Source organism: Oncorhynchus mykiss, chromosome 30, assembly GCF_013265735.2.
Source record: "Oncorhynchus mykiss isolate Arlee chromosome 30, USDA_OmykA_1.1, whole genome shotgun sequence".
Taxonomy (NCBI): Eukaryota; Metazoa; Chordata; class Actinopteri; order Salmoniformes; family Salmonidae; genus Oncorhynchus; species Oncorhynchus mykiss.
The window spans coordinates 16807400-16822606 of NC_050570.1; the positions used below are offsets into that span (position 1 = coordinate 16807400).

Sequence of the window (15207 nt, forward strand, 5' to 3'; positions counted from 1 at the left end):
CAAGACGTGTGCTCCGGGCATGTGCTGACCAACTGGCAGGTGTCTTCACTGACATTTTCAACATGTCCCTGATTGAGTCTGTAATGCCAACATGCTTCAAGCAGACCACCATAGTCCCTGTGCCCAAGCACACAAAGGCAACCTGCCTAAATGACTACAGACCCGTAGCACTCACGTCCGTAGCCATGAAGTGCTTTGAAAGGCTGGTCATGGCTCACATCAACACCATTATCCCAGAAACCCTAGACCCACTCCAATTTGCATACCGCACAAACAGATCCACAGATGATGCAATCTCTATTGCACTCCATACTGCCCTTTCCCACCTGGACAAAAGGAACACCTTTGTGAGAATGCTGTTCATTGACTACAGCTCAGTGTTCAACACCATAGTACCCTCAAAGCTCATTACCAAGCTAAGGAACCTGGGACTAAACACCTCCCTCTGCAACTGGATCCTGGACTTCCTGATGGGCCGCCCCCAGGTGGTAAGGGTAGTCAGCAGCACATCTGCCACGCTGATCCTCAACACTGGAGCTCCCCAGGGGTGCGTGCTCAGTCCCCTCCTGTACTCCCTGTTCACCCACGACTGCATGGCCAGGCATGACTCCAACACCATCATTACGTTTGCTGACGAGACAACAACGACAATGACGAGACAGCCTACAAGGAGGAGGTCAGAAACCTGGCCGGGTGGTGCCAGAATAACAACCTATCCCTTAACGTAACCAAGACTAAGGAGATCATTGTGGACTACAGGAAAAGGAGCACCGAGCATTCTCATCGACTGGGCTGTAGTGGAGCAGATTGAGAGCTTCAAATTCCTTGGTGTCCACATCAACAACAAACTAGATCGGTCTAAACACACCAAGACAGTTGTGAAGAGGGCACGACAAAGTCTATTCCCCCTCAGGAAACTAAAAAGATTTGGCATGGGTCCTGAGATCCTGAAAAGGTTCTACAGCTGAAACATTGACAGCATCAACTGGTTGCATCACTGCCTGGTACGGCAATTGCTCTGCCTCCTACAGCAAGGCACTACAGAGGGTAGTGCGTACGGCCCAGTACATCACTCGGGCAAAGCTGCCTGCCATCCAGGACCTCTACACCAGGCGGTGTCAGAGGAAGACCCTAAAAATTGTCAAAGAACCCAGCCACCCGAGTCATAGACTGTTCTCTGCATGGCAAGCAGTACCGGAGTGCCAAGTCTAGGACAAAAAGGCTTCTCAACAGTTTTTACCCACAAGCCATAAGACTCCTGAACAGGTAATCAAATGGCTACCTGGACTATTTGCATTGTGTGCCCCCCCCCCCCCAATCCCTCTTTTACGCTGCTGCTACTCTCTGTTTATCATATATGCATAGTCACTTTAACTATACATTCATGTACATACTACCTAAATTGGCCCGACCAACCAGTGCTCCCACACAATGGCTAACCGGGCTATCTGCATTGTGTCCCACCACCCGCCAACCCCTCTTTTTACGCTTCTGTTACTCTTTGTTCATCAGATATGCATAGTCAATTTAACGATACCTACATGTACATACTACCTCAATAAGCCTGACTAACAGGTGTCTGTTTATAGCCTTGCTACTCTTTTTTCAAATGTCTTTTTACTGTTGTTTTATTTCTTTACTTACCTACCTACACACACACACACACACACACACACACACACACACACACCTTTTTTTCGCACCATTGGATAGAGCCTGTAAGTAAGCATCTGTTGTTTTCGGCGCACGTGACAAATAAACTTTGATTTGATTTAACATCGATGAATTATTGCAATAATGAAGCTAGTCGACAAACTACCCCTAGATGATTAGTTGAGAGCACAACGAGTGCATTTGAGCCACAGCATTTTATAGCAAAGTTCATCCTCCTGAATGTTCAAGACAAACAACAGATGTATGGAATGAGCCACACGGTTAGGATTTGTATGAAAGATGCTGTAAAGACTGTTCTCGTTGAGGGTAGAAACCAGGGTCTGGCCAAGGTTCCTCTCATAATTATCCATACCCAAGCAATCTCCCTCTGGTACCTTCCAGTCAGACAGGAGAAATCTCCCCCTGGTACCTTCCAGTCAGACCCGAGAAATCTCCCTCTGGTACCTTCCAGTCAGACTGGAGAAATCTCCCTCTGGTACCTTCCAGTCAGACAGGAGAAATCTCCCTCTGGTACCTTGCAGTCAGACTGGAGAAATCTCCCTCTGGTACCTTCCAGTCAGACAGGAGAAATCTCCCTCTGGTACCTTCCAGTCAGACTGGAGAAATCTCCCTCTGGTACCTTCCAGTCAGACAGGAGAAATCTCCCTCTGGTACCTTCCAGTCAGACTGTAGAAATCTCCCTATGGTACCTTCCAGTCAGACAAGAGAAATCTCCCTCTGGTACCTTCCAGTCAGACAGGAGAAATCTCCCTCTGGTACCTTCCAGTAAGACAAGAGAAATCTCCCTCTGGTACCTTCCAGTCAGACCCGAGAAATCTCCCTCTGGTACCTTCCAGTCAGACAGGAGAAATCTCCTTCACATGAATGGAATGTGGCTGGTTCAGTTTATCACCTAAGGCATCGTACATCTACTGTCAGCATGAAGCCCCAGAGGCCCACTCTCAGTTCACACAGACACAATATAGTTCTAACAAACCCCTATCCTGTTACATAAACAACCATTTGATGCAATAACAGTATTAAACATAATGTTGTAATTTCACCCACAACAATAAACACTACTGTATACAGTACACAATTACACACACACAGACCAGTGATGTGAGCGGTTTGATCACCACAAGCTGCCATGTCCACATGTTTATCACAACACCCCTACACACTTCTCTCTGTAGCCACAGAGGACCCTGAGATGATGGTAGCATACTGTACGCACCTGGACAGCTGTAAGAGCATCTCCCACTGTCTAGACAAACCTAACCACACACACTCTCCCCTCCCCGGGGCACTTTCCCTCTCTCTCTATCTTTCTCTCTCTCACTATCATTCTCTCTCCTTCCCTCTCTCTCCATCTTTCTCTCTCCTTCCCTCTCTCTCCATCTTTCTCTCTCTTTCCCTCTCTTTCCTTCTTTCTCTCTCTCTCTGTCTTTCGCTCTCTTTCTTTCTCTATCTGTCTTTCTCGTTCCCTCTCTCATTATCTTACTCTCTCTTTCCGTCTATCTTTCTCTCTCTTTCACTCTCTCTCTCTGTCTCTCTCTTTCCATCTTTCTCTCTATCTGTCTCTCTCTTTCCATCTTTCTCTCTATCTGTCTCTCTCTTTCCATCTTTCTCTCTCTGTCTCTCTCTTTCCATCTTTCTCTCTCTCTTTCCCTCTCAATCTTTCTCTCTTTTCCCCACTCTATATCTGTCTCTCTCTTTCCCTCTCTCTATCTATCTTTCCCTTTCCCTCCATCTTTCTCTCTATTTTCCCTCTATCTTTCTTCTCTCTTTCCCTTTATCTTTCCCTCTCTCTCTCCCTGTCTCTCTATCTTTCTCTCTCTTTCCCTCTCTATCTGTCTCTCTTTCCCTCTCTCTCTGTCTCTGTCTTTCCCCTCTATCTTTCTATCTTTTTCTCGCTTGCCCTCTCTATCTGTCTCTCTTTCCCTCTCTATCTGTCTCTCTTTCCCTCTCTCTCTGTCTCTGTCTTTCCCCTCTATCTTTCTATCTTTTTCTCGCTTGCCCTCTCTACCTGTCTCTCTTTCCCTCTCTATCTGTCTCTCTTTCCCTCTCTCTCTGTCTCTGTCTTTCCCCTCTATCTTTCTATCTTTTTCTTGCTTGCCCTCTCTACCTGTCTCTCTTTCCCTCTCTATCTGTCTCTCTTTCCCTCTCTCTCTGTCTCTGTCTTTCCCCTCTATCTTTCTATCTTTTTCTTGCTTGCCCTCTCTATCTTTCTATCTCTTTCCCTCTATTTATCTCTCTTTCCCTCTCTCACTGCACCACATATATTTAGTTTCTAGCCCAGTCCAGCCATCAGGGTGTGCTACTAATTTCTGCCGCAAATGTCTTCCTGGGAACTCAGGACATTGTGGTGAGCAATTCCTGATGAGCCCATGAAAGGCCAGATAGCATTATGAGGGAGTGTGTGCAGGCAGAGAAGAGGGTAATGGTGGGCCTGAAACACAGTCACCTGTAAGGGTTCTTGTATACACCTTGAATATGTACTATTCATTCATGTTGACTATCTGCTTATGCACTGTCTATATTGATTTGGTTTCACATTGATCAGATGGCAATCACATGACACACCTTTAAGTGGGGGGACAGCCGGCAGTGAAGGAGTTAACGACGATCATAACTCCTCTCCTGGGGGATCCTAGTTTACATTCATTACACCATAGCCCCGGGCAAACTGCATATCAAGCAGTATTACAAACAACCAACTGGCATATCTACTTACCATCAGCGCAGAGTGGCGGGTTGTTTCTAAAAGAAGGCTGGATGGCTGTTTGACTGTCTGGCTGGTGAGAGGCCGCTGAGCAGAGAGAAGCTTTTCCAGCCCACAGAACACACAACCCACAATGCACTTCACACAGCCATCCTGCTACACTGCTGCATATCTACTACACACATGTTCTCTCTGTTTCCATCTCTCCCTTCATCATTCCCCGCTATCTCTCTCTCTCCTTTTCTTTCCATGGCCCTGCCTCTCAGTGGTGACTCGTCATTCAGGGCAGGTGGGGCTGTTTTGAGCACCAAACTTTTAGGTAAAAAATAATAATAATATTGCTTTTTGGGGGGGGGGGGGGGGGGCTTGCCTGTTTTGCTTGTTATTTTGCCATTAATACGTGTCACATATCAGTTTGCAAACAATGTCAACATAAAAAATGTAGGCCCTAACAGTTTGTGGGCACCGTTTGTCACTGTTAGAGTGCAATTCATGTATTGTTTAGTGTTGTGTCGTGTATTGGCTTTGCTGGCATGCATCTCACATTTTTTTTTTGCCCCACCAAGACTTACATGCTAAAATTGCCACTGGGGCCTACATAAAGCTGTCCCAACAGCAGAGTCCCAACATCTTACCACTGCTACACCTGGCTTTCAGTGGAGCCTTGTCTGGCAGCCAAACAGTTCGTTCAGTATCATTTACTACCTTTTAAGAAACATAGCTGATATGGCAGACTTGCATAAACAAATGTGGTTTCTAGTTACAATAGAGATGTACAAACTATGGCATAAGGGGACGACAAGCGGATAAGAGGTAATCCGTAATTTCGATTAAGACATTAATGAGCGAGCTAGGACGGACGTAGTCAATATAACTATTTGTTCAGCACTTTTGAAATGTACAGCGACAGAATTCAGAAAATGTACCGTTCTTACAGTGTAGAACAAGTCAGAACTGTAGGATAAATAACAGGTTTTAGGCTATTTGTGCACCACCAAGTTAGAACAGTAGGCGAAATTAAGAGGTGAAAATAGAGCAAATTATTAGGGTGAGGCACATTGAACGGCATTTGGGTCGTTGCGTGTCAAAAAAGATACACGTCATATAACACTATTTGATGTGTTAAATGAGCTTTTAATTTGACACGTCAAATAACACAATTATATTATAGAATGTTGTGTGTTCTGAATTTGCATGTGCAATCCAAGCACCACCAATACTATCAGTAGCACTGTCAAAGCTGTATAAAAAAGTAGCCAAACAAGCACTCACCGGACCACGAACAATGTGTTTATAATACCGCCTTGGTGAAAATACACCAAATTATTAGGGTGAGGCACATGGGCTACTGACAGCTTACTACACAACATACACTTAGTATTACTTTCAGAGCTACAGTATACATTTCTCTCTTGCATATTACATAATTTATGCAGCAGCATGCAATAGATGTTTGGACTCACCTTGTGAAGGTGGCGCAGCGGTCCTTTGTGGGCAAATTCTGTCATCAAATTTTGTCATCAAAGTCGGGCATTCTCTGGATTTATGGTGGGAACTCGGGGAAAAAAACACAGCCACTCTATTGAACAGCAGGCTAACGTTAGTGGTTTCGTTGCAACGCTTGCAGTTAGCCACTGATTCCTTCCAAACGACTCATTGTCGAATTTGCAATTTACAACTTGTTGTGTAATCTTTATGTACAATGGCCGATGAGCACCGATACGTTTTATCTATAATTTCTCTTCATTATTTCTCTTCATATGACAAGGATTAAAAAGGATTTGCCAGTAGATTATTGACTTGATGACAACTGATGATGACTGTTAGGTAAGACTTTGAAAGTAAGATGTTGACATGATCAGTCCAATCAAAGCTACTGTAGCTATAACATGATTTGATTTCATTCTATCTGTGGCCAAAGACCTTGAGCCTTCTTGGATGGGCACTACTAATATTAATCTATGGCATATCCCAAGGGGCTAACATTTTCGAGCTCTAAGCTTAGAATTGGGGATGACGTACTGTCCCATGAGTGACAGAAAACTGAGCAATCACAACAGAAACCTGAACCCATTAGGTATTTTCTGCTGGCTAGCCCCACCACCACAGAAAGCACTGAGCTAGGCTGAAACACCTGCAATTTGGAGCTGCCTTACTCAAGAAAGCAAAAAAGAGAACATGTTTGTATGAGGCTTTATTAACTCAATGACATTTTGTAGATTTTTTTACATTGTTTGCAAACTGATATGTGACACGTATTAATGCCAAAATAACAAATTAAACAGACAAGCCCCACCCCCAAAAAAAACATTTTTTATTTTATTTATTTATTTTACCTAAAAGCTCTGCCCCACCTGCCCTGAATGACAATTCATTGTTTAGTGTTGTGTTGTGTAGTGGCTTTGCTGGAATGCATCCCACATGTTCTGTTTGTTTGCTCCACCAAGATGTCCATGCTAAAATCGCCACTGCTGTCTCCCTATTTGCATAACATGAAAATAGACACTACTATCAGTTCCTCTCTCCTCTGACTACAGAGATGGAGAACGTCTCTGATGGTTTGATGGTAGCAGTGTGGTATCAGTAATGCTACAGTACAGTGGTTGTGTCTGTGGTGTTTCTGCAGGCCTGTGTTTCTGTGTTTGATTTGTGGATTGAGGTAGTGGTTGCTCTATACAAACGCTGTGTAGCTAGCCACTACACCCCCGACCACCCATCTGATTCTCATTCTCGGTGGGCTCTGACACATTTCAACGTCTGCCTGTTCTATATGTCTGACATGTTATATCTCAGGAAAAGAGGAGGCAGGGGGAGCAGGGGCCAGAGCAGGGGCCAGGAAACACAGGAGAAGGGGTAACTGTTTCACAGCACTCAGGTGAGAGGGAAGACACAGCCACGCTCACCTCTTTGTATTCGCCATGACTAAAAGTGGAATTACAACTCAACGGCGGGCAGTCGAGGGGTTTGATGTATAGAAAAGTACTACTAGAGTACAGTGGAGGATATCAGCGGGAAAGATGGTGGCTGACACAGCGTGAGGATGCATTCTATTTCTGGGGATTGTATGATGGGGTTGTATGGGTAACGTAGTTTGTCGGATGACATTGATTCGTTGGATGCCTCAATATAAGTGCCCGATTACCATTTTGTGTACTGTAAGTGGAATGTGTCTACTGGGAAAAAACAGAGCGATGCATAATATAATAAACATGCATGCAGAGAGAGGAGTTCATTCTCCCTGACATAGCTTGGTGGTCTTTAATATGTTCCATCCTTGTGGATGTTAAATCTTTCAGAGGCCAGATGGTTTGTAGACTGTGTTTTCGCTCCCAGCCTCACGGTACCCCTCATTTATACATTCATCCACATCTTGCCTTTTAATCCCAGTGGTGGGTCAAGCCTGACGGATGCCCTCCCAGGCTGGCAAGGAGGCGCAATTAGCGACTCCACGAGACAGAGGAGACTACTAGTGGGGTGGAATGAACTGGGAGAGAATCCCCCTCTCTTTAACGCACTGCTAAACACAGTTATAGCCTACCGTGTACGCATCCCTTGGAGTTCTCTCAAATAACAACATATTTTTTTAAATATTCAAATGCTCTTTAAAAAAAATATAGAAATAGCTCCTCCACCCTGGAGCTTGGCAAATTTGAAAGATCAAATAAATCATTTGTTTTTTTCGCCAGTAATGTTCAAAGTTTGAGGTGTTAGTATTTGGATATTTAATGTGAAACATTCCTTTTGGCTGGGCTCCTTATTTTCTTGTCTTAGATGGTGGTTGGTCTTTTTATCTGTAATGTTCTCCTGTGGAGGTCTGATCTGGTCATGTTGAGCCATGCTGTCTCAGTAGGAGACCAGTCTCTACTGTGCTCTACTCTGCTTTGCTCTGCTCTACTCTGCTCTACTTTGCTTTACATTCGTCTACAACTGATTTACTCTGCTCTACTCTGCTCTGCTTTACTCTGCTCTACTCTGCTCTACTCTACTACTGCTCTACTCTGCTATCCTCTGCTTTACTCTGCTTTACTACTGCTGTACTCTAATCTACTACTGCTTTACTCTGCTCTACTACTGTGTTACTCTGCTTTACTCTGCTCTACTCTACTACTGCTCTACTCTGCTCTGCTCTGCTCTACTCTGCTTTACTTAGCTTACTCTGCTCTCCTGCTTTACTCTGCTCTACTACTGCTTTACTCTGCTCTACTACTGCTTTACTCTGCTCTACTACTGCTTTACTTTTCTTACTATGCTCTCCTCCTGCTTTACTCTGCTCTACTACTGTGTTACTCTGCTTTACTCTGCTCTGCTCTACTCTACTTTACTTTGCTTACTCTGCTCTCCTCCTGCTTTACGCTGCTCTACTACTGCTCTACTACTGCTTTACTCTGCTCTACTCCTGCTTTATTCTGCTCTACTCTGCTCCCCTCCTGCTTTACTCTGCTCTACTACTGCTTTACTCTGCTCTACTACTGCTTTACTCTGCTCTACTACTGCTTTACTTTGCTTACTATGCTCTCCTCCTGCTTTACTCTGCTCTACTACTGTGTTACTCTTCCTAACTCTGCTCTACTCTACTTTACTACTGCTCTACTCTGCTCTGCTTTACTCTGCTTTACTTTGCTTACTCTGCTCTCCTCCTGCTTTACTCTACTCTACTACTGCTCTACTACTGCTTTACTCTGCTCTACTACTGCTCTACTACTGCTTAACTCTGCTCTACTACTGCTCTACTACTGCTTTACTCTGCTCTACTACCACTCTACTACTGCTTTACTCTGTTCTACTCTGCTTTACTTTGCTCTACTACTGCTCTACTACTGCTCTACTACTGCTTTACTCTGCTCTACTACTGCTTTACTCTCCTCTACTCTGCTTTACTTTGCTTACTATGCTCTCCTCCTGCTTTACTCTGCTCTACTCTGCTCTACTACTGCTCTACTCTGCTTTACTCTGCTCTGCATTACTCTGCTCTACTCTGCTCTACAACTGCTTTACTCTGCTCTACAACTGCTTTACTCTGCTATACTCTGCTCTGCATTACTCTGCTCTACTCTGCTTTACTCTGCTCTACAACTGCTTTACTCTGCTCTACTCTGCTTTACTCTGCTCTACAACTGCTTTACTCTGCTCTGCTCTGCTTTACTCTGCTCTACTCTACTCTGCATTACTCTGCTCTACTCTGCTTTACTCTGCTCTACAACTGCTTTACTCTGCTCTACTCTGCTCTACAACTGATTTACTCTGCTCTACTCTGCTCTACAACTAATGTACTCTGCTTTACTCTGCTCTACAACTGCTTTACTCTGCTCTACTACTGCTTTACTCTGCTCTACTCTGCTCTGCATTACTCTGCTCTACTCTGCTTTACTCTGCTCTACAACTGCTTTACTCTGCTCTGCTCTACTTTACTCTGCTCTACTCTGCTCTACAACTGATTTACTCTGCTCTACTCTGCTCTACAACTGATGTACTCTGCTTTACTCTGCTCTGCTCTGCTTTACTCTGCTCTACTCTGCTCTACAACTGATTTACTCTGCTCTACTCTGCTCTACAACTGATGTACTCTGCTTTACTCTGCTCTACTCTGCTTTACTCTGCTCTACAACTGCTTTACTCTGCTCTGCTCTGCTTTACTCTGCTCTACTCTGCTCTGCATTACTCTGCTTTACTCTGCTCTACAACTGCTTTACTCTGCTCTACTCTGCTCTACAACTGATGTACTCTGCTTTACTCTGCTCTACTCTGCATTACTCTGCTCTACAACTGATTTACTCTGCTCTACTCTGCTCTACAACTGATTTACTCTGCTCTACTCTGCTCTACAACTGATGTACTCTGCTTTACTCTGCTCTACTCTGCATTACTCTGCTCTACTCTGCTCTACAACTGATTTACTCTGCTCTACTCTGCTCTACAACTGATGTACTCTGCTTTACTCTGCTCTACTCTGCTTTACTCTGCTCTACAACTGCTTTACTCTGCTCTGCTCTGCTTTACTCTGCTCTACTCTGCTCTGCATTACTCTGCTCTACTCTGCTTTACTCTGCTCTACAACTGATTTACTCTGCTCTACTCTGCTCTACAACTGATTTACTCTGCTCTACTCTGCTCTACAACTGATGTACTCTGCTTTACTCTTCTCTACTCTGCATTACTCTGCTCTACTCTGCTCTACAACTGATTTACTCTGCTCTACTCTGCTCTACAACTGATGTACTCTGCTTTACTCTGCTCTACTCTGCTTTACTCTGCTCTACAACTGCTTTACTCTGCTCTGCTCTGCTTTACTCTGCTCTACTCTGCTCTACAACTGATTTACTCTGCTCTACTCTGCTCTACAACTGATGTACTCTGCATTACTCTGCTCTACTCTGCTTTACTCTGCTCTACAACTGCTTTACTCTGCTCTACTCTGCTCTACAACTGATTTACTCTGCTCTACTCTGCTCTGCTCTGCTCTGCTCTACTCTTGCTCTGCAGCTGACGATGTCCTTGCCATCTGCCATAGTGGGGGGAATAGTAGGATGACTACTCCCACACACATACAATGTGTACACACACACACACACACACAAACACACACACAGATACTGTGCATAAACACGCACACATTCTGTGCACAGATATACACAAACATTGTTTATAAATGCAGAACTTATCTCTCCCTCTCTCACACACACACAGTGCACTTTCCCTATTTCAAATGGGCTCTTTGTCCCTCATGCATATAATTTCTGTTTCTAAGTAAACAACAATGACTCACTATGCCTTTTTTTAAACGCAAAGAACAAATTAATTGACATTTGATGTCATTGCCTCAGAAAGCATGAGCGAAGTGCATCTGATCAATGCTGGCTATAACAGACACATGAAACAGTTCAAACCAGTCCTTTAAAAGCCTGGATTATTGATTGAATCCTTTTCCAATGTTATATCTGGGGCTGGAGCGGATTGAAGCAGGCTGGTAGGTGGTCAGTGGTGAGTGGTGATGTGGGTTGTGTTGTTCAGATGGCACGGTGGTGGAGCAGGTACAGAGAGAGACTTACCCCTGGCAGTGTTTTCTGTTCATGGAGAGCGTTCTGGGCTTTGATGGCCGACTCACGGGCGCAGTAGGTGAGGAACGCACAGCCTGAAAAATAGAGAGGGGGAGGTTGGGGACAGATATTAAAACTAGTCTATCTGAACACTGGGGACTAAACACTGGGGACTGAACACTGGGGACTGAACACTGGGGACTGAACACTGGGAAAAGAAAGGACACTAAACATGGAGTAGCAACACTAGCTCAGTCACAGAACAACAGAGAAGACTGATCATTTTACCATCCCTAGCCCAGTTACAAAGCACAACAACACTTGGCAACAACATTGTTCACAATCGAATCCCCTCCACCCAACCCACTGGGTCCCCATCAACCTCACTTAGTCTCAGACCCTTGTCAGTCATGAAAAGCAACACCCTGTGAAAGGGAAGTGTCCCTCACAATGACACAGCCAGAGCTGCTACTGGGAGCGGTCTCTCCCTGCAGACAGTCTCAATGCAGACATACACTCTATTTTGTTTCTTTCTTCGGTTGGCTCAGGGATGGATGCTTCCTCTCTGTGCCTTGCTTTCTCTCTCTCTCGTATTCTCTTTCTCTCCTCTCGATCTCTCTCTTTTGTCTCTCTCTTTCTCTCTCTCTCTCTTTCTGTGCCCCTCTTTCTCACTCTCTCTCCCTCTATTTCTCTCTCCCACCCCCAGTGCCATAGATCAGCCTCTCCTTGTCCAAAGCGACTACCACACTATTGCAATTCACAATACTGAGCCCTTTTGACAGCAGCAGAGAAAGCGAGGGAGGGAGGGAGGGAGGGAGGGAGGGAGGGAGGGAGGGAGGGAGGGAGGGAGGGAGGGCTCCAAGCCTCAGGACTCTTTGACCACAGAACGAATCCCCTGTCACAAGAACTCCAGGTGAGTACCACACACAAACAAGACACTCACACACAGAGACAGAGAGAAATATCACTCCAACACCATCTGCCAAATAAAGAGCTCCTCCTGCAGGCACTCAGACAGCCCAGAGAAATGAGGGAGATGAGGAGAGAGAGAGGGAGAGAGAGACAAAAGAGAGAAAGAGACCCAGATAAATACTATTGCAATCATTTCCCCCAGACTGTTTGAATAAATAGTTTTGGTAGTGTTATATTAATAAAGTTCATGTGGGTTACCACACACTATCATATTTCTGCCATTTTGCAGGCGGTTTATTAGAGGCCATCAGTTTTCGGATCATATTTCAACAGAAAATATATTCAGTGAGTGGAAATGAATTAGCTGTCTTTACAGAGAAAATATTTATATTCATTCCCCATGTTGCATATCACATCACTTTTATCTGTCTATAAATTCCCCACCTCATTCAACTCCTCGCAGCCTGGCTGTATTACAACATGCTCAAGCATGTATTTCCCCCTGAGTAATGCTACACAGGCATTCAATAACCCCAGAATTTTCTCCCAGCTATTCTTTTATTTTACTGCCTTTTCACATAGCCAGGTCAGTGCATTACGGTAACACAAAAATTAAGGGGACTTACACAGTCTCCCAGCACATCAGGCCTACCTCTAGTCCCTGCTCTCCGAGTCTGTATGTATATTATGGATGGGCAGCGATGGAGTCTGTCTGGGGTCACCCCCTCAGTCCTCACTGGCTGACTGTAGCTGTCACGCCCTGGCCATAGAGAGGCTTTATATTCTCTATGTTGGTTAGGCCAGGGTGTGACTAGGGTGGACATTCTATGTACTTTTTTCTATGTTTTTGTATTTCTTTGTTTTGCCAGGTATGGTTCTCAATCAGGGACAGCTGTCTGTCGTTGTCTCCAATTGAGAACCATACTTAGGTAGCTCTTGCCCACATGGGTTTTGTGGGTAGTTGTTTCCTGTTTGTGTTTTTTCACCTTACAGGACTGTTTCGTGTTGTTCACGCTCTTTGTTGTTTTTTTTGTCATTCAGTGTTCAGTTTATTTAATTAAATGTACTATGAACACTTACCACGCTGCGTGTTGGTCCGATGATTCCTATTCCTCATCATCAGATGAAGAGGAGAGCCGTTACAGTAGCACTGCCTGGGGTTATGGTGCAGCTCTCTTCACACTGCACACCAGGTCCCCGCCAGCCCTAACTTAATGATTTCCAATGGCCACCAAGCATATCACTCTATCGTGATGCTTCTTTCCCCACGTCACATCAGCCCTGTCCCTCTCACTGAGGCTTTACTCTGTTGTTTTTCTGTCTGAGAGATCATGGTGGTATGTGGGGCTGTTTTGTTGTTATTATTCTGTGGAATTGTGTTGTTAGTTTTTTGGACACGCGCCACCACCATCTCTCACTGAGCAGGGCCTCGTTTGCATATTACAATCACAAACACTGCCCAAGTTGGATTCATTTGTTAATTTGTAACACATACAGCATTGAGAATAAATGAATAACAACCACAATGCCAACAAACAAAGGGGAACATGAACTCCATTTAAATGTGCTTCTATGTTCTTTAATGTAAGGCTTAATAAGAATCCTCTGGCCACGGGTGAAAGCTCTAACAGCTTCCTAATTGGAATCCAAACACGTACAAATTGCCTGCGTTGCATTGCATATCAAGTGCAGAAGTCGGAGCATGATGAAATTGTTTGAAACACGACAAACAGCGATGTAACCCAGAGCAAGAGGCTGGTGGTGCTGATGCAGCAAAGGGAAGGCACGGTCTGGAGGATATGATCTTACCGCTGCATCATTTGATACCGATCTAAAACAACCCTTATCTCACGTTGATTTCTGGCGAAGAATCTCCTTCTCCACCTTCTCTATTTCTTATATAACCCTGTCTGATGAGTGGCTCCATTACATCAGCTGAGGTAGCTCCAGAAAGGCTGAGGTAGCTACAGAGAGGCTGAGGTTGCTACATAAAGGCTAAGGTAGCTACGGAGAGGCTGAGGTAGCTACAGAGAGGCCGAGGTAGCTACAGAGAGGCTGAGGAAGCTACATAAAGGCTAAGGTAGCTACAGAGAAGCTGAGGTGTCTACAGAGAGGCTGAGGTGTCTACAGAGAGGCTGAGGTAGGTACAGAGAGGCTAAGGTGTCTACAGAGAGGCTGAGGTGTCTACAGAGAGGCTGAGGTAGGTACAGAGAGGCTGAGGTAGGTACAGAGAGGCTGAGGTGTCTACAGAGAGGCCGAGGTGTCTACAGAGAGGCTGAGATAGGTACAGAGAGGCTGAGGTACCTACAGAGAGGCTGAGGTGTCTACAGAAAGACTGAGGTGTCTACAGAGAGGCTGAGGTAGGTACAGAGAGGCTGAGGTGTCTACAGAGAGGCTGAGGTGTCTACAGAGAGGCTGGGGTGTCTACAGAGAGACTGAGGTGTCTACAGAGAGGCTGAGGTACCTACAGAGAGGCTGAGGTGTCTACAGAGAGACTGAGGTGTCTACAGAGAAGCTGAGGTGCCTACAGAGAGATTGAGGTGTCTACAGAGAGGCTGAGGTGTCTACAGAGAGACTGAGGTGTCTACAGAGAGGCTGAGGTAGGTACAGAGAGGCTGAGGTGTCTACAGAGAGGCCGAGGTGTCTACAAAGAGGCTGAGGTGTCTACAAAGAGACTGAGGTGTCTACCGAGAGGCTGAGATAGCTACAGAGAGGCTGAGATAGCTACAGAGAGGCCAAGGTACCTAAAGAGAGGCTGAGGAAGCTACAGAGATGCTGAAGTATCTACAGAGAGGCTGCAGTGCTGATCAGTCTAGAGAAACATATGGGGTCATTGGGGTGACTCTCTCTCCCTGGCTCTATTGTGTTGAGATGGTTTGTAAT

At 45.1% G+C, this 15207-nt stretch overlaps 1 protein-coding gene across 13 annotated transcripts in view; it reads right to left on the reverse strand.

Moving 5' to 3' along the window:
* The window catches only part of LOC110521425 (CUGBP Elav-like family member 5), a 353741-nt gene that overhangs the window by 308059 nt on the left and 30475 nt on the right, over nt 1-15207 (reverse strand). For all 13 annotated transcript variants that reach the window (XM_036968444.1, XM_036968442.1, XM_036968440.1 and 10 more), the window contains exon 2: nt 11425-11507. In XM_036968444.1, the coding sequence (XP_036824339.1) occupies nt 11425-11507 (83 nt within the window). The remainder of the gene's footprint in view (nt 1-11424; nt 11508-15207) is intronic.